The sequence below is a fragment of the Tachyglossus aculeatus genome, chromosome 11, assembly GCF_015852505.1.
Source record: "Tachyglossus aculeatus isolate mTacAcu1 chromosome 11, mTacAcu1.pri, whole genome shotgun sequence".
NCBI lineage: Eukaryota > Metazoa > Chordata > Mammalia > Monotremata > Tachyglossidae > Tachyglossus > Tachyglossus aculeatus.
Window position 1 is genome coordinate 49,630,718 of NC_052076.1, and position 20,571 is coordinate 49,651,288.

Genomic DNA, 20,571 nt, shown 5'->3' on the forward strand with positions numbered 1-20,571 from the left:
TTATTATTAGTATTATAGTTAAGCACTTAAATACCATTATTATTATAATAAATATATGAAACAGATAAACCAATATACACACAAGTGCTCATAATAATAATAGTATTGGTTAAGCACTTACGATGTGTCAAGCGAGAACTATGCTGGGCTGGGGAAGATATACTTTTTCCCACCCTAAAGCCAACAGCTTCAACAAAATCTTCAGGATAAGGAACTATTACCATGGCAAAAACAGGGAACCCACTGAACTCTATTATAAGGGGAAGCAGCGTGGCTCAGTGAAAAGAGCCTGGACTTTGGAGTCAGAGGTCGTGGGTTCAAATCCCGGCTCCGCCACTTGTCAGCTGTGTGACATTGGGCAAGTCACCTCACTTCTCTGGGCCTCAGTTCCTTTATCTGGAAAATGGGGATGAAGACTGTGAGCCCCTCGTGGGACAACCTGATTACCTTGTACCTACCCCAGCGCTTAGAACAGTGCTTTGCACATAGTAAGCGCTTAACAAATACCAACATTATTATTATTATTAGACAGAGTCACTTCCTTGCCCCGGGCTCTCAGTCTAACAGAGAACAGGTATTGAATCCCAATTTTACAGAGGACGAAACTGACTCATCCAAGATCACACAACAGGCGAGTGCTAGAGTCAGGATTAGAATCCAGGTTCCCTGACTCCCAGGTTTTTTTCCACCTAGGTTATGCTGCTTCTCAAAAAATCACTAAAAATTGCTAATGGGGTGACATGACGAGGGAGGTGCGGATGAGTTAGGGAAAACCTCTTGGAGGAGGTGACTTTCTAGAAGGACTCTGAAAGTAGGGAAGACGTGGCTTGGTGGGGAGGGACGTCCTTGAAGAAGACAGGGAATACGATGTGGGTCAGAGACAGGAGAGTTGAAAGTGGGTAGAGTTTAGAGGTTCACTTGGAAGGAGTGAAGTGTGCGATCCGTTGTGTATCAGGAAAGACAGCAGAAAGGTAAGGGGATAAATAGCCTGAGTCCGTGAATGAAGAGTCTCTCTTTTGATGTGGAGAGATATGGGTCTCATAGGCGATTTCTCAGGCGGGAAATGATCCATTCAGAATGGCACTTCAAGAAGATCATCATCAATCGTATTTATTGAGTGCTTACTATGTGCAGAGCACTGTACTAAGCGCTTGGGAAGTACAAATTGGCACCATATAGAGACAGTCCCTACCCAACAGTGGGCTCACAGTCTAAAAAGGGGAGACAGAGAACAAAACCAAACATACTAACAAAATAAAATAAATAGAATAGATATGTACAAGTAAAATAAATAAATAGAGTAATAAATATGTACAAACATATGTACAAACTATGTGGGGAAGGGAAGGAAGTAAGATGGGGGGATGGAGAGGGGGACGAGGGGGAGAGGAAGGAAGGGGCTCAGTCTGGGAAGGCCTCCTGGAGGAGGTGAGCTCTCAGCAAGCAAGAAGATCAGGGCGGAAAAGATAATTTACTATTTCTCTTCAGTCTAGGCCGGAAAAGATAATTTACTATTTCTCTTCAGTCTAGGCCACTATCAATAGAAAGAGGTCCTAGCCACTTTTGCCCACCCTAAAGCCAAGAGCTTCAACAGAGTCTTCAGGATGAGGAAATATTACCCTGGTGAAAATAGGGAACCCATTGAGCTCTATTAGAAGTGGGACCTATTTCAGCTTCTCCAAACCCTCCCTGTAGGAGATTGTGGTAGAAAGAAATCTCATGATGCATTAAGTGGTAAAATACAAAATTGGGGGAGGGATAAATGCTATTTTTAAGCTTCTAAGAGGATTTCACAAACAATTGGGAGTAATTAAAAGTTCTCAGAAGTGACCCCATGATGCTCTTTTTACCGAGAGAATGTAGGACACGCAGACAATATTAAAAGAGGGGGCAATTCTATTGAAGTTAAAAATAATCTGCTGTCACAGGGCTAATTTGTTGGAATGCAGCAATGAAGGGTTGTTGGCAGAGGCAGAGGTGAAAACAGCTGGGGAAGAGCAAGTAGAAAGCTCACCCTGGGCCTTGTATTTGCAGACAGAGGAGATTGAATTATTCAGTTTAGTTAGGATACCTTATCTTAAAATTCATAAAAGGGGCAGGGTCACAGGGAATAGTGATTTGACTAAACGTTGTGACTCATGCCATTTTAGGACAATAAGCGAACAGGTCAGGACTTTTCTCCCGGCACTGGGTTCTCTGCTTCACGCGCCGCCAAGGACAGAAGATTAAGAATCTTTTCCTTGCAATGATTTGGAATTTATCTATTTTAATCCATCTCAAATGGATCAAAGGAACCACTGATGTCTTTCCATTCTAATCCTTACAGTACCTCCTCAAACCAGCAGTGTCCGCTTCAGTCCCAAATACTAACGTCTTCAGAGTTGAGGCTGAGGTAGGAAAATAGATCAAAATGACAAGGCCGTGTTTGAGAAACACCAAAGAATTAGGGAACCCTGAAATTCCTTGTGCTTTGAAATGCTGCTTTAATTGTCTAGGCAGATTTATTTTTTCCTCTCCAGAGACAAAAGACTTTGGAGCCAGAGCAGCAGACTACTGCTACTGCCACTACTACTTTCATTCATTCAGTCGTATTTATTGAGCGCTTACTATGTGCAGAGCACTGGACTAAGCGCTTGGGAAGTACAAGTTGGCAACATATAGAGACGGTCCCTACCCAACAGTGGGCTCACAGTCTACTTCTACTACTGCTATAGCGTGAAATTGTTGTAAAATAGCCTCACGTCTCTGATGGAGACATTTTAGTTCAGCCTCATGCCCAGCTAAAAATTCACGTTGCATGTTTTTGCACAATACCCACCCTCCCTCTGGCCTTTTCCTTTGTGTTATGTCATTTCAAAGAGAACCACACAAACTAACGTACATATGGGCATGTACGCAGGATTGGAATGGTTGAGCATTACAAGGCTTTCTTAATGTGGGGTATTGTGACCCAATAATCAATCAATCATTCAATCGATTGTATTTATTGAGCTCTTACTTTGTGCAGAGAACTGTAGTAAGAGCGTGGGAGAACACTATAACGGAGCTGGTAGATACGTTCACTGCCCACAAGGAACTTCATTCATTCATTCAATCGTATTTATTGAGCGCTTACTGTGTGCAGAGCACTGGACTAAGCGCTTGGGAAGTCCAAGTTGGCAACATCTAGAGACGGTCCCTACCCAACAGTGGGCTCACAGTCTACTTCTACTACTACTATAGCGCGAAATTGTTGTAAAATAGCCTCACTTCTCTGATGGAGACATTTTAGTTCAGCCTCATGCCCAGCTAAAAATTCATGTTGCATGTTTTTGCACAATACCCACCTGCCCTCTGGCCTGTTTCTTTGTGTTATGTCATTTCAAAGAGAACCACACAAACTAATGTACATATGGGCATGTACGCAGGATTGGAATGGGTGAGCATTACAAGGCTTTCTTAATGTGGGGTATTGTGACCCAATAATCAATCAATCATTCGATCGATTGTATTTATTGAGCTCTTACTTTGTGCAGAGAACTGTAGTAAGAGCGTGGGAGAACACTATAACGGAACTGGTAGATACGTTCACTGCCCACGAGGAACTTCATTCATTCATTCAATCGTATTTATTGAGCGCTTACTGTGTGCAGAGCACTGGACTAAGCACTTGGGAAGTACAAGTTGGCAACATCTAGAGACGGTCCCTACCCAACAGTGGGCTCACAGTCTACTTCTACTACTACTATAGCGTGAAATTGTTGTAAAATAGCCTCACGTCTCTGATGGAGACATTTTAGTTCAGCCTCATGCCCAGCTAAAAATTCATGTTGCATGTTTTTGCACAATACCCACCCGCCCTCTGGCCTTTTCCTTTGTGTTATGTCATTTCAAAGAGAACCACATAGACTAACGTACATACGGGCATGTACGCAGGATTGGAATGGTTGAGCATTACAAGGCTTTCTTAATGTGGGGTACTGTGACCCAATAATCAATCAATCATTCAATCGATTGTATTTATTGAGCTCTTACTTTGTGCAGAGAACTGTAGTATAGTAAGAGCGTGGGAGAACACTATAATGGAGCTGGTAGATACGTTCACTGCCCACAAGGAACTTCATTCATTCATTCAATTGTATTTATTGAGCGCTTACTGTGTGCAGAGCACTGGACTAAGCGCTTGGGAAGTACAAGTTGGCAACATCTAGAGACGGTCCCTACCCAACAGTGGGCTCACAGTCTACTTCTACTACTACTATAGCATGAAATTGTTGTAAAATAGCCTCACTTCTCTGATGGAGACATTTTAGTTCAGCCTCATGCACAGCTAAAAATTCATGTTGCATGTTTTTGCACAATACCCACCCTCCCTCTGGCCTTTTCCTTTGTGTTATGTCATTTCAAAGAGAACCACACAAACTAACGTACATATGGGCATGTACGCAGGATTGGAATGGGTGAGCATTTCAAGGCTTTCTTAATGTGGGGTACTGTGACCCAATAATCAATCAATCATTCAATCGATTGTATTTATTGAGCTCTTACTTTGTGCAGAGAACTGTAGTAAGAGCGTGGGAGAACACTATAACGGCTGGTAGATACGTTCACTGCCCACAAGGAACTTCATTCATTCATTCATTCAATCAATCGTATTTATTGAGCGCTTACTGTGTGCAGAGCACTGTACTAAGCGCTTGGGAAGTCCGAGTTGGCAACATATAGAGACGGTCCCTACCCACCAGCGGGCTTTTAATATTAGCAGTTACTTTTCAAATCATAATGGGCATCTCTTACCTCATGGAAAGAGCACAGGGCTGGACATCAAGAGACCTGGGTTCTGATGCAGGCTCTGCCACTGGCCTGTTGAGTAACCTTGGGCAAGCACATAACTTCTAGGTACCTCAGTTTCCTCATCTGTAAAATGGGAATTCAATACCTTTTCTTGCTTCACCTTAGACTCTAGGCCCCATGTGGGACAGGGACTGTGTTTGATCTGATCGTGTTTTATCTTCCCCGGCATTTACCGCTGTTTTTTTTTTTTTTTAATGGTATTTGTTAAGTGCTTACTCTGCGCCAGGCACTAGACTAAGCACTGGCATAGATACAAGTTAATCGGGTCGGATACAGACCGTGTCCCACGTGGGGCTCACAGTCTTAATCCCCATTTTACAGATGAGGGAACTGAGAAGTTTAGCGACTTGCCCAAAGTCACACAGCAGATGAATGGTGGAGCTGGAATTAGAACCCGGACCCTTCTGACTCCCAAGCCCATGCTCTAGCACTAATAATAATAATAATGATGGCATTTATTAAGCGCTTACTATTTGCAAAGCACTGTTGCAAGCACTGGAAGCACTGTTCTAAGCGCTGGTATGATGGTACTTGTTAAGCGCTTACTATGTGCAAAGCACTGTTCTAAGCGCAAGGTGATCAGGTTGTCCCACGTGGGGCTCACAGTCTTAATCCCCATTTTAATCCCCATTTTACAGATGAAGGAACTGAGGCACAGAGAAGTCAAGTGACTTGCCCAAAGTTACACAGCTGACAATTGGCAGAGCCGAGATTTGAACCCATGACCTCTGACTCCAAAGCCCGGGCTCTCTCCACTGAGCCACGCTGCTTCTTTAGGTCATGCTGTTCTCTTAATCCTGACTCCACCACTTGTCTGCTGTGTGGCCTTGGGCAATTCACTTCACTTCTCTGTGCCTCAGTTCCCTCATCTGTAAAATGGGGATGAAGACTGTGAGCCCCATGCGGGACAGAGACTGTGTCCAATCTGATTTTGCTTGTATCCTACCCAGCACTTAGTACAATGCCTGGCACCTAGTAAGCATATAACAAATACCACAATTATTATTATTATTACCACAATTATTATTATTATTATTATTACTTTCTTAGTGTTTGGCACACAGTAAGCACAGAACAAATACTGCAAATATTATTACTACAAGACAATCCTACTATTCCCCACTTGGCCTTATTTGGATTAGTGCATCCAGTTTGGGCATCTACAGTTTAATAGGATGCCGACAATTTGTTAGAAGGCTCTAAGATGAATCGTAAAGATGATTAAAGAGTTGGAAAATAGATCCGACAGTATTAAAGGTTAGTGGAATTATTTACTTTGGAGAAGAGACCACTTTATGGATGATTTAATAAAGACCTTAAAATATATAAAAGGATTTTATGGACTTTTAAAAGGATCAAGGAGCCTATATAATTAGAAATAATTAAAAAACAATTAAGTGCCAGGAGACTGTGTGCCCCGTGGGGGCTGGGACATCCATGTTCCTTTTCCCAGCTCTGAGTCTGGTGTTTTGCACAAAGAAGGGGCTTAATAAATAATATACTACTACTACTACTCTTAAATAGACCTATTGGAGAGATTTTCCTTAAAACTCTGGAATGGTCACATACCCTCCCAGTTCTCCTCTAACACTAACGGGCCAGAACTACCCGATGATGGTGACTTTATTACTGGAGTAATAAAGTCTCCATTATAAATAAATAAATAAAGTCCCCCTCTCCATCCCCCCCATCTTACCTCCTTCCCTTCCCCACAGCACCTGTATATATGTTTGTACATATTTATTACTGTATTTATTTATTTTACTTATACATATCTATTCTATTTATTTTATTTTGTTAGTATGTTTGGTTTTGTTCTCTGTCTCCCCCTTTTAGACTGTGAGCCCACTGTTGGGTAGGGACTGTCTCTATATGTTGCCAAATTGTACTTCCCAAGCGCTTAGTACAGTGCTTGGCACACAGTAAGCGCTCAATAAATACGATTGATTGATTGATTGATCGGAGTGGGGAGACAGGAGGCTGAGAATTCAGCAAGGGGGTTGATGCAGTAATCCAGGCAGGATAGGATGAGTGATTGTATCATCATCATCATCATCAATCGTATTTATTGAGCGCTTACTATGTGCAGGGCACTGTACTAAGTGCTTGGGAAGTACAAATGGCATCAATATGGTAACAGTTAAGTTGGAGAGGAAAGGCAGGATTTTAGTGATGCTGTGAACGTGGGAATGACCGGATTTAGTGACGGATTGAATATGTGGGTTGATTGACAGAAAGGAGTCAAGAATAATGCCAAAGTTCCGGGCAGAAAGGATGATAGAGCGCTTATTGTGTGCAGTGCACTGTACTAAGCGCTTGGAAGAGTACAACACAAGAGCGTTGTCCCCTCCCCACAGCACCTGTATATATGTTTGTACAGATTTATCACTCTATTTATTTTACTTGGACATATTTACCATTCTATTTATTTTGTGAATGATGTGCATCTAGCTCTATTTCTATTTATTCTGATGACTCGACACCTGTCCCCATGTTTTGTTTTGTTGTCTGTCTCCCCCTTCTAGACTGCGAGCCCGTTGGTGGCTAGGGACCGTCTCTATATGTCGCCAACTTGTACTTCCCAAGCGCTTAGTACAGTGCTCTGCACACAGGAAGCGCTCAATAAATACAATCGAATGAATGAAAGAGTTGGTAGCTTTCCTATGAATTAACACTAAAACAACATTTACCGTGTGTGTGCACGCGCAGAGGAAAGAAGGAATGTGATGGTATGGGAATTCTGGGTTAGTTTTCAGAGATTTAAAATGACGGTCAATCTATTGGTGGTATTTATTGAGCGCTTACTGTGTGCATAACACTATACTAACTCTTAGGAGACTACAATAGAGTTGGTAGACATGATCCCTGCCCTCAAGGAACTTTCATTTGGCAGCTGTGTGACTTTGGGCAAGTCACTTCACTTCTCTGGGCCTCAGTTACCTCATCTGTCAAATGGGGATTAAGACTGTGAGCCCTCCGTGGGACAACCTGATCACGTTGTAACCTCCCCAGCGCTTAGAACGGTGCTTTGAACATAGTAAGCGCTTAATAAATGCCATCATTATTATTATTATTTCATAGTGGAAAGAGCACGGGCTTTGGAGTCAGAGGTCGTGGGTTCAAATCCCGGCTCTGCCACTTGTCAGCTGTGTGACGTTGGGCAAGTCACTTCACTTATCTGGGCCTCTGTTCCCTCATCTGTAAAATGGGGATGAAGACTGTGAGCCCCACGTGGGACAACCTGATCACGTTGTAACCTCCCCAGCGCATAGAACGGTGCTTTGCACATAGTAAGCGCTTAATAAATGCCATCATTATTAATATTATTTCATAGTGGAAAGAGCACGGGCTTTGGAGTCAGAGGTCGTGGGTTCAAATCCCGGCTCCGCCACTTGTCAGCTGGGTGACGTTGGGCAAGTCACTTCACTTATCTGGGCCTCCGTTCCCTCATCTGGAAAATGGGGATGAAGACTGTGAGCCCCTCGTGGGACAACCTACCTTGTACCTACCCCAGCGCTTAGAACAGTGCTTTGCACATAGTAAGCGCTTAACAAATACCAACCTTATTATTATTATTATTATTACCTTTGATATCCAACTTGAACTAAGAGTTTAGTTTTGAACGACCTCCATTCTGCAGTCCAAAGCTCTTTCAGTGGAGTTCAAGGGCTCCTTTTGAAGGAAGCGAGTCTTTCATAGCTCTGAAAAGATCCTTTCCCCATTCTCCTTCTCCTTCCCTTTCGTCCTCCCCTCCGCCCAGTTCAACCCCGAGCATATTCATCTATAGATACGTGGGAGTTCACGGGGGAAATACTTTGTCAAAACGAGAATTCTTTCATCCAATGTGTTTCCGAACACATGATGGGACACCAAGGGAAAAAATGAGGAGAAATGAAAGGCCAGTTGCTCGGGCCATTTCCAATGAATCAACCTCCAAATGTCATCACCCGTCCCCAGTCAGGAAAAGCTTTAGTCTTCTCAATGCCAAGGTAAACATATGGCAGGAAGAAACAAATTACAGTTTTGTTTGTGTTTTGTGTCTTGACTGCTTGATTTAAAGGCCTTGATCCAGCGATTATGGATAAAAGAGACCAGTCTGGAGCCTAAAATCTGCGCTTTACAGTGGGGCTGATGTCCACTGTTCAAAGTAAGCACAAAGTTAATAGCAACTAAAAAAAAAACTGTACACATTCTTCTAAATGCCTCTTGATCACCCCGAAAAAGAAAATTCTCTAATTCTCTGTGAAAAGATAATAAAGCTATTTTTCTCCAAGTGGCTTTTCACACAGCTCCCTGCTTAAAGTGATCGTACGAATGACCCCACCTCTGCTACTTGTTCCAAAGTGCAGCATTCAGACTTGCTGCTTCAATAAAAGAGGCCAGAAAATAAAATAAATAATAAATAAAAATAAAATAAAAATAAAATAAAATAAAATAAAAATAAAAAAATAAAAAAAAATAAAATAAAAAAATAAAATAAAAAATGAATAGCTAGCTGGAGCCCTACTTTTCAATGTGGTACAGATTTTACCCTTTCCCTGTCTCGGCCTCCCATGTCTCTAATTCTGTGTCTTCAATTTCTGTTTTTGTTTTTTTTTTTTACAAAACCCTCTTGCCCTCCAGTTTGTTCGATAATGCTTTATTCCCATGTATCTATTTCAGTCTCTTTCTGACTTGTTCCTTGTGTGTGTGTGTGTGTGTGTGTGTGTGTGTGTGTGTAATAATAATAATGATGGCATTTGTTAAGCGCTTACTATGTGCAAAGCACTGTTCTAAGCGTGGGGAGGATACAAATGTATCCTGGGGAGGTTGTCTCAGTCTTCATCCCCATTTTACAGACGAGGGAACTGAGGCTCAGAGAAGGTAAGGGACTTGCCCAAGGTCACACAGCAGACATCATTCATTTATTCAGTCAATCGTATTTATTGAGCGCTTACTGTGTGCAGAGCACTGTACTAAGCGCTGTTATATCGTATTCTGTCAAGTGCTTAGTCCAGTGTTCTCCACCCAGTAAATGCTCCATAAATATGATTGACAGTTGAGGTAACTGAGGCACAGAGAAGTTAAGTGACCTGCCCAAGATCACACAGCAGACAAGTGGTGGAGCTGGGCTTAGAACCCAGGTCCTTCTGACTCCCGGGCGTGGGCTCTATGCAATAGACCACACTGCTTCCTTAGTCATGGGAATCAAGCCAGAGGGAGACTGGGTTTTAAACCAAAAATCCAAGACCTAAAGGCATATGGTGCTACATCAGTACCGGTCAGGGGACAGATCAGCTGAAAAACACGGTCTGTTTTCAACCTGATTAGCTTGTATCATCATCATCATCATCAATTGTATTTATTGAGCGCTTACTATGTGCAGAGCACTGTACTAAGCGCTTGGGAAGTACAAATTGGCAACATATAGAGACAGTCCCTACCCAACAGTGGGTATCTACTCATGTAATAATAATAATAATAATAATAATGATGATGGTATTTGTTAAGCGCTTACTATGGGCAGAGCACTGTTCTAAGCGTTGGGGGAGGATACAAGGTGATCAAGTTGTCCCACGTGGGGCTCACAGTCTTAATCCCCATTTTACAGATGAGGGAACTGAGGCACAGAGAAGTTAAGTGTCTTGCCCAAAGTCACACAGCTGACAAGTGGTGGAGCCGGGATTTGAACCCATGACCTCTGACTCCAAAGCCCGGGCTCTTTCCACTGAGCCACGCTGCTTCTCCATGTGCTTTCTACCCCTGTGCTCAGTAAAGTGTCTGGCACTTAGTAAGCACTTAAATACCATTATATGTTTGTTCGTATTTATTACTCCATTTATTTATTTTACTTGTACCTATCTATTCTATTTATTTTATTTTGTTAATATGTTTGGTTTTGTTCTCTGTCTCCCCCTTCTAGACTGTGAGCCCACTGTTGGGTAGGGACCGTCTCTAGATGTTGCCAACTTGGACTTCCCAAGCGCTTAGTCCAGTGCTCTGCACACAGTGAGCGCTCAACAAATACGATTGATTGATTGATTGATTGATAAAAAAATGCCACTTGAAAGAAAAAAGCAGAGAGCTGACTCTGTCTCCAGACAGACTGCTAATTCAACGGGGATGGGAGCCAGAGATCCAGGATAACAAAACCAAAGTGAGTTGCCCAAGGTCACTCAGCAGACAAGTGGTGGAGCCAGGATTAGAACCCAGGTCCTTCTGTCTCCCAGGCCCATGCTCTATCCACTAGGCCACACTGCTTCTATTCATTTGTTTATTTATTTATTTTACTTGTACATATCTATTCTATTTATTTTATTTTGTTAGTATGTTTGGTTTTGTTCTCTGTCTCCCCCTTTTAGACTGTGAGCCCACTGCTGGGTAGGGACTGTCTCTATATGTTGCCAACTTGTACTTCCCAAGCGCTTAGGACAGTGCTCCGCACACAGTAAGCGCTCAATAAATATGATTGATTGATTGATTCTTGTCACCTGATGACATCAATCAATCAATCGTATTCAGTGAGCCTTTACTGCAATTCAGAGCACCGTACTAAGCGCTTGGAAGAGTAGTGAGAAGCAGCGTGGCTCAGTGGAAAGAGCCCGGTCTTCGGAGGCAGAGGTCATGGATTCAAATCCCGGCTCTGCCAATTGTCAGCTCTGTGACTTTGGGCAAGTCACTTCACTTTTCTGGGCCTCAGTTCCCTCATCTGTAAAATGGGGACTGTGAGCCCCCCGTGGGACAACCTGATCACCTTGTAACCTCCCCAGCGCTTAGAACAGTGCTTTGCACATAGTAAGCTCTTAATAAATGTCGTTATTATTATTATTACGACATAACAGATTTGATAGACGTGTTCCCTGCCCACAAGGAGCTCACAGTCTACCTCTAGACTGACATTAAAATAAACTATTGCTACGTACGTAAGCGTTTTACTGCACGGAAGGAGGCAATGGTAAACCGCTTCCATATTTTTACGAAGAAAACTCTATGGATACTCTACCACTATTTATTTATTTATTTATTTATCTTACTTGTACATATCTATTCTATTTATTTTATTTTGTTAGTATGTTTGGTTTTGTTCTCTGTCTCCCCCTTCTAGACTGTGAGCCCGCTGTTGGGTAGGGACTGTCTCTATGTGTTGCCGACTTGTACTTCCCAAGCGCTTAGTCCAGTGCTCTGCACACAGTAAGTGCTCAATAAATACGATTGATTGATTGATTGATTGACTGACTGCAGATGGAGGTGGGGCGTTCGGGGAGAGATATGTCCATGGCGTCGCATAAGAGAACAACATAAATGTTGTGAGGCTTAAAGTGGGGTGAATAAAGGGTACAAATCCGAGTTCAAGAACAACACAGAAGAGAAAAGGAGTAGGGAAAATGAGGGCTTAGGCAAGGAAGGCCTTTTGGAGGAGATGTGATTTTAATAAATGCTTTGAAAGTGGGAAGTGACTGTTGCATGTGAAGGGAGGGGTCTGGGGTGAGAAAGCGCTCAATAAATACGATTGAATAATAATAGTAGTGATGAACAAATGAATTCATTCAATCGTATTTATTGAGTACTTACTGTGTGCAGGGCACTGTACTAAGCGCTTGGGAAGCACAAGTTGGCAACGTATAGAAATGGTCTCTACCCAACAGTGGGCTCACAGTCTAGAAGAATGAGATAGACTAGATAGATGACATGTTCTAGGGTCTGTGGATTTGCACAAAGCATCATTTTGTATAGTCTTATGACACCATTATGTTAAGTAATCTATGCAAGAGTATCAAACAACTGTAGGGCTCCAGCTAGCTATTCATTATTACCTCTTTGATAATAATAATAATAACACTAATGATGGCCTTTGTTAAGCGCTTACTATATGCCAAGCCCTGTTCTGGGGGAGATACAAGGTGATCAGGTTGTCCCACGTGGGGCTCACATTCTTCATCCCCATTTTACAGATGAGGTGACTGAAGCACAGAGAAGTGAAGTGACTTGCCCAAAGTCACACAGCTGACAAGTGGCGGAACCAGAATTAGAACCCACAACCTCTGCCTCCCAAGCCCGGGCTCTTTCCACTGAGCCACGCTGCTTCTCTAACTTCTAGACTGTGAGCCCACTGTTGGGTAGGGACCGTCTCTATATGTTGCCAACTTGGACTTCCCAAGCGCTTAGTACAGTGTTCTGCACACTTCTAGACTGTGAGCCCGCTGTTGGGTAGGGCCCGTCTCTAGATGTTGCCAACTTCGACTTCCCAAGCGCTTAGTCCAGTGCTCTGCACACAGGAAGCGCTCAGTAAATACGATTGAATGAATGAATGAATGAAGTCATCAGAAGAAATAGAAATAAAGCTAGATGCACATCATTAACAAAATAAACAGAATGGTAAATATGTCCAAGTAAAATAAATAGAGTAATAAATCTGGACAAACATATATACAGGTGCTGTGGGGAGGGGAAGGAGGTAGAGTGGGGGGATCAATCAATCAATCAATCAATCAGTCGTATTTATTGAGCGCTTACTGTGTGCAGAGCACTGTACTAAGCGCTTGGGAAGTCCAAGTTAGCAACATATAGAGACAGTCCCTACCCAACAGTGGGCTCACAGTCTAAAAGGATGGGGATGGGGAGGAGGAGAGGAAAAAGGGGGCTTAGTCTGTGGCAGGTGAAATAAGGTCTATTTTGCTCTCACTTTCTTATTGGCCTTCTCTCCCCTCAGGTGGCTTCCTTCCACAATCCCGACTGTGAGCCCGTTGTGGGCAGGGATTGACTCTGTTGCTGAACTGCGCTTTCCAAGCGCTTAGTACAGTGCTCTGTGCACAGTAATTGCTCAATCAATACAATTGAATGAATGAATAAATGAAAGAATGAATGAGCCCCGGCCTCGAGGGGCTGAGGGCCTCAGACCGGTCACCCAAGGCTGAGCCAGGCGGGGCCCGGAGGCGGGAAGAAAAGCAGCGTGGCTCAGTGGAAAGAGCCCCGGCTGGGGACTCAGAGGTCGTGGGTTCTAATCCCAACTCCGCCACTTGTCAGCTGGGTGACTTTGGGCAAGTCACTTCACTCCTCTGGGCCTCAGTGACCTCATCTGGAAAATGGGGGTGAAGACTGGGAGCCCCACGGGGGACAACCTGATCACCTTGCATCTCCCCCAGTGCTTAGAATAGTGCTTGGCACATAGTAAGCGCTTAACAAATACCAACATTATTATTATTACTAATAATAAGAGAGAAGCAGCGTGGCTCAGTGGCCAGAGCCCAGGCTTGGGAGTCAGAGGTCGTGGGTTCTAATCCCAACTCCGCCACTTGTCAGCTGTGGGACTTTGGGCAAGTCACTTCACTTCTCTGGGCCTCAGTTCCCTCATCTGTCAAATGGGGATGAAGACTGGGAGCCCAATCTGGGACAACCTGATCACCTTGTACTCTCCCAGCGCTTAGAACAGTGCTTTGCACATTCATTCCTTCAATCGTATTTACTGAGCGCTTCCTGTGTGCAGAGCACTGGACTAAGCGCTTGGGAAGTACAAGTCGGCAACATATAGAGACGGTCCCTACCCAACAGTGGGCTCACAGTCTAGAAGTCACTTAATTTCTCTGAGCCTCAGTGACCTCATCTGTCAAATGGGGATGAAGACTGGGAGCCCCCGTGGGACAACCTGATCATCTTGTACCCCCCCCACCCCCCAGTGCTTAGAACAGTGCTTTGCACCTAGTAAGCACTTAATAAATGCCATCATTATTATTATTCTTATTAGAAGGGGGAGATATAGTAAGCGCTTAACAAATGCCATCATTATTATTACCAAATGCCATCATTATTATTATTATTATTAGAAGGGAAGATATAGTAAGAGTTTAACAAATGCCATTATTATTATTATTATTAGAAGGGGGAAATATAGTAAGTGCTTACCAAAGGCCATCATTATTATTAACAAATGCCATTATTATCATCACTATATTACTATTATATTAGATCATGCTATATTATAGTGCATTATATCCTATTGTATTATATAATAAAAACCTCCTGGAGCCAAAGCACCTTCTCATTGGTTAAGAGACAAGATTATGTTATATTATAGTGCATTATATTATATCCTATTGTATTATATAATAATAAAACCTCCTGGAGCCAAAGCGCCTTCTCATTGGTTGAGAGACAAGATCATGTTATATTATAGTGCATTATATTATAATCTACTGTATGATAGAATAATAAAAACGTCCTGGAGCCAAAGCACCTTCTCATTGGTTGAGAGACAAGATCATATTATATTATAGTGCATTATATTATATCCTATTGTATTAAAGAATAAAAACGTCCAGGAGCCAAAGTGCCTTCTCATTGGTTGAGAGGCAAGATCATATATTATAGTGCATTATATTATAATCTATTGTATAGAATAATAAAAACATCCTGGAGCCAAATCGCCTTCTCATTGGTTGAGAGGCAAGATCCTATTATATTATAGTGCATTATGTTATAATCTATTATATGATAGAATAATAAAAACGTCCTGGAGCCAAAGCGCCTTCTCATTGGTTGAGAGGCAAGTTCATATTTTATTATAGTGCATTATATTATAATCTATTATATGATAGAATAATAAAAACGTCCTGGAGCCAAGGCGCCTTCTCATTGGTTGAGAGACAAGATCATATTATAGTGCATTATATTATATCCTATTGTATTATAGAATAATAAAAACGTCCTGGAGCCAAAGCGCCTTCTCATTGGTTGAGAGAAGATCATATTATATTATAGTGCATTATATTATAATCTATTGTATTATAGAATAATAAAAAGGTCGTGGAGCCAAAGCACCTTCTCATTGGTTGAGAGGCAAGATCATATATTATAGTGCATTATATTATAATCTATTGTATAGAATAATAAAAACGTCCTGGAGCCAAAGTGCCTTCTCACTGGTTGAGAGACAAGGTCATATTACATTATAGTGCATTATATTATAATCTATTATATGATAGAATAATAAAAACGTCCTGGAGCCAAAGCGCCTTCTCATTGGTTGAGAGGCAAGGTCATATTACATTATAGTGCATTATATCATATCCTATTGCATTATAGAATAAAAAACGTCCTGGAGCCAAATCGCCTTCTCATTGGTTGAGAGGCAAGATCATATTATATTATAGTGCATTATATTATAATCTATTGTATTATATAATGAGAGACAAGATCATATATCATAGTGTATTATATTATAATCTATTGCATCGAATAATAAAAACGTCCAGGAGCCAAAGCGCCTTCTCATTGGTTGAGAGGCAAGATCATATTTTATTATAGTGCATTACATTATAATCTATTGTATGATAGAATCATAAAAACGTCCTGGGGCCAAAGCGCCTTCTCATTGGTTGAGAGACAAGATCATATTATATTATAGTGCCTTACATTATAATCTATTGTATTATATAATGAGAGACAGGATCATATATCATAGTGCATTATATTATTATCTATTGTATAGAATAATAAAAACGTCCTGGAGCCAAAGCGCCTTCTCATTGGTTGAGAGGCAAGATCATATTATATTATAGCGCATTATGTTATAATCTATTATACGATAGAATAATAAAAAGAAGTCCTGGAGCCAAAGTGCCTTCTCATTGGCTGAGAGGCAAGATTATATTTTATTATAGTGCATTATATTATATCCTATTGTATTAAAGAATAATGAGAGGCAAGATCATATTTTATTATAGTGCATTATCTTATAATCTAGTGTATGATAGAATCATAAAACCGTCCAGGAGCCAAAGCGCCTTCTCATTGGTTGAGAGGCAAGATCATATTTTATTATAGTGCATTATATTATAATCTAGTGTATGATAGAATAATAAAAACGTCCTGGGGCCAAGGCGCCTTCTCATTGGTTGAGAGGCAAGATCATATTTTATTATAGTGCATTGTATTATAATCTACTGTATGATAGAATAATAAAAACGTCCTGGAGCCAAAGCACCTTCTCATTGGTTGAGAGGCAAGATCATATTTTATTATAGTGCATTATATTATAATCTATTGTATTATATGATGAGAGACAAGTTCATATATCACAGTGCATTATATTATAATCTATTGTATAGAATAATAAAAACGTCCTGGAGCCAAAGCGCCTTCTCATTGGTTGAGAGGCAATATCATATTTTATTATAGTGCATTGTATTATAATCTAGTGTATGATAGAATAATAAGAACGTCCTGGAGCCAAAGCGCCTTCTCATTGGTTGAGAGGCAAGATTATATTTTATTATAGTGCATTATATTATAATCTAGTGTATGATAGAATCATAAAAACGTCCTGGAGCCAAGGCGCCTTCTCATTGGTTGAGAGGCAAGATCATATTTTATTATAGTGCATTATATTATAATCTAGTGTATGATAGAATCATAAAAACGTCCTGGGGCCAAGGCGCCTTCTCATTGGTTGAGAGACAAGCCCCTCAAGCCCCCGGCGGGCCGTGATTGGCCGCGGCGTCCAGGAGGCGGGGCGAAGCCGCCGGCGACGGAAGCCGCCGAGGTCCGAGCCGGGCCGTTCCCGAAGTCCGCGCCGCCGCCGAAAGGAGGCGCTTCGGTTTGCGATGGCGACGTCGGGGGACCGAGGCGGCCGGGCGGAGGGGCCGGCGCCCGACATCCCGGTCACCTACTACAGCCTGGAGGAGGTGGCCGGGCGCAACTCGCACGCGGAGTCGTGGCTGGTCATCCACGGCAAGGTCTACGACATCACCCGCTTCCTCAGCGAGGTGCGCGCGCGCGCTTGGGGCCGGCCGCGGGGCATGTCGGGAGTTGGGCCAATGGCGTCGAGGCCTGAGGGGAAGGCCAGGCCTGAGGGGACGTCGAGGCCAATGGCCCCCGTGAGGCCCAGCCCGCCCCGCCCACCCTCACTTTCTGCCCCCAAATAATAATTTCGATATTTATGAAGCGTTTACTACAGGCCAAGCCCTGCCCCAAGCGCTGGGGAGGATACAGACTCATCACCATTATGCAGTACTTGAGGAAATTTGTTTTGTTGTCTGCCTCCCCCTTCCAGACTGTGAGCCTGTTGTTGGTAGGGACCGTCTCTTTGTGTTGCCGACTTGTCCTTCCCAAGCGCTTAGTACAGTGCTCTGCACACAGTAAGCACTCAATGAATACGATTGATTGAATCAGGTTGGCCCACGTGGGGCTCCCAGTCTTCACCCCCATTTTCCAGACGAGGGAACTGAGGCCCTGAGAAGCGAAGTGACTTGCCCAGAGGCACCCATTCATTCAATCAATCAATCAATCAATCGTATTTATTGAGCGCTGACTGTGTGTAGAGCACTGGACTAAGCGCTTGGGAAGTCCAAGTTGGCAACATCTTGAGACGGTCCCTACCCAACAGTGGGCTCACAGTCTAGAAGGGGGAGGCAGAGAACAAAACCAAACATATTAACAAAATAAAATAAATAGAATAGATATGGACAAGTAAAATCAATCAATCGTATTTATTGAGCGCTGACTGTGTGCAGAGCACTGGACTAAGCGCTTGGGAAGTCCAAGTTGGCAACGTATAGAGACAGTCCCTACCCAACAGTGGGCTCAGGGTCTAAAAGGGGGAGACGGAGAACAAAACCAAACGTACTAACAAAATAAATAGAATAGATATGTATAGATAAAATAAATAGAGTAATAAATATGTACATACATATATACAGGTGCTGTGGGGAAGGGAAGGAGGTAAGATGGGGGGATGGAGAGGAGTCTTCACCCCCATTTTCCAGACGAGGGAACTGAGGCCCTGAGAAGCGGAGTGACTTGCTCAAAGCCACCCATTCATTCATTCAGTCGTATTTATTGAGTGCTTACTGTGTGCAGAGCAATCAGTCAATCAATCAATCGTATTTATTGAGCACTTACTGTGTGCAGAGCACTGTGCTAAGCGCTTGGGAAATACACTGTTCTAAGTACTGGGGAGATACAAGGTGATCAGGTTGTCCCACGTGGGGCTCCCAGTCTTCACCCCCATTTTCCAGACGAGGGAACTGAGGCCCTAAGAAGCGAAGTGACTTGCCCAAAGCCACCCATTCATTCATTCAGTCGTATTTATTGAGTGCTTACTGTGTGCAGAGCAATCAATCAATCGTATTTATTGAGCGCTTACTGTGTGCAGAGCACTGTACTAAGCGCTTGGGAAGTACGCTGTTCTAAGTACTGGGGAGATACAAGGTGATCAGGTTGTCCCCCGTGGGGCTCCCAGTCGTCACCCCCATTTTCCAGACAAGGGAACTGAGGCCCAGAGAAGCGAAGTGACTTGCCCAAAGCCACCCATTCATTCATTCAATTGTATTTATTGAGCGCTTACTGTGTGCAGAGCAATCAGTCAATCAATCAATCGTATTTATTGAGCGCTTACTGTGTGCAGAGCACTGTACCAAGCACTTGGGAAGTACGCTGTTCTAAGTACTGGGGAGATACAAAGTGATCAGGTTGTCCCCCGTGGGGCTCCCAGTCTTCACCCCCATTTTCCAGACGAGGGAACTGAGGCCCAGAGAAGCGAAGTGACTTGCCCAAAGCCACCCATTCATTCATTCAATCACATTTATTGAGCGCTTACTGTGTGCAGAGCACTGGGCTAAGCGCTTGGGAAGGACAAGTTGGCAACATCTAGAGACGGTCCCCACCCAACTCCCAATCTGACAAGCTGAAGACTGGGAGCCCCCCGTGGGACCATCTGATGATGATGATGGCATTTATTAAGCGCTTAGTACAGTGCTGTGCACACAGTAAGCACTCAGTAAATACAATTGATTGATTTATTAAGCGCTTACTCTGTGCAAAGCACTGTTCCAGGCACTGGAGAGGTTACAAGGTGATCAGGTGGTCCCACTGGGGGCTCACAGTCTTCATCCCCATTTTCCAGATGAGGTCACTGAGGACCAAAGTCACCCAGATGACAAGCGGCGGAGCCGGGATTTGAACCCATGACCTCTGGCTCCAAAGCCCGGGCTCTTTCCACTGAGCCACGCTGCTTCTAAACCATCCCATTTTCACACCCTTGGCTTCTCGCGGAAAAATCGCAGATTCATTCATCTAATCGGATCTGGCCCAGTGGAAAGAGGAGGCAGAGGTCATGGCTTCAAATCCCAGCTCCACCAATTGTCAGCTGGGTGACTTTGGGCAAGTCACTTCACTTCTCTGGGCCTCAGTGACCTCATCTGGAGAATGGGGATGAAGACTGGGAGCCCCCCGTGGGACCACCTGATGATGATGGCATTCATTAAGCGCTTACTCTGTGCATAGCACTGTTGTAAGCGCTGGAGAGGTTACAAGGTGATCAGGTTGTCCCACTGGGGGCTCACCGTCTTCATCCCCATTTTACAGATGAGGTAACTGAGGCCCAGAGTTGTTAAGTGACTTGCCCAAAGTCACACAGCTGACAGTTGGCGGAGCCGGGATTTGAACCCATGACCTCTGACTCCAAAGCCCGTGCTGTTCCCTCTGAGCCATGCTGCTTCTCAACCTGATCACCTTGTATCCTCCCCAGCGCTTAGAACAGTGCATTGCACATAGTAACGGCTTAATAAATGCCATTATTATATGAGAAGCAGCGCTGTTCAGTGGAAAGAGCCCGGGCTTTGGAGTCAGAGGTCATGAGTTCAAATCTCAGCCCCACCACTTGTCAGCTGGGTGACTCTGGGCAAGTCGCTTCACTTCTCTGGGCCTCAGTCCCCTCATCTGTGAAATGGGGATGAAGACTGGGAGGCATGGGACAACCTGATC

General features: G+C 43.3%; 1 protein-coding gene across 1 annotated transcript in view; it reads left to right on the forward strand.

Annotated features, from left to right (window-relative positions):
* Nucleotides 1–3,905: 3,905 nt before the first annotated feature.
* LOC119934791 (nitrate reductase [NADH]) overlaps nt 3,906–20,571 on the forward strand; it is a 64,187-nt gene continuing 47,521 nt past the window's right edge. The window contains exons 1-3 of the mRNA XM_038754329.1: nt 3,906–3,925; nt 8,474–8,822; nt 17,265–17,573. Coding sequence (XP_038610257.1) covers nt 3,906–3,925; nt 8,474–8,822; nt 17,265–17,573 — 678 coding nt within the window. The remainder of the gene's footprint in view (nt 3,926–8,473; nt 8,823–17,264; nt 17,574–20,571) is intronic.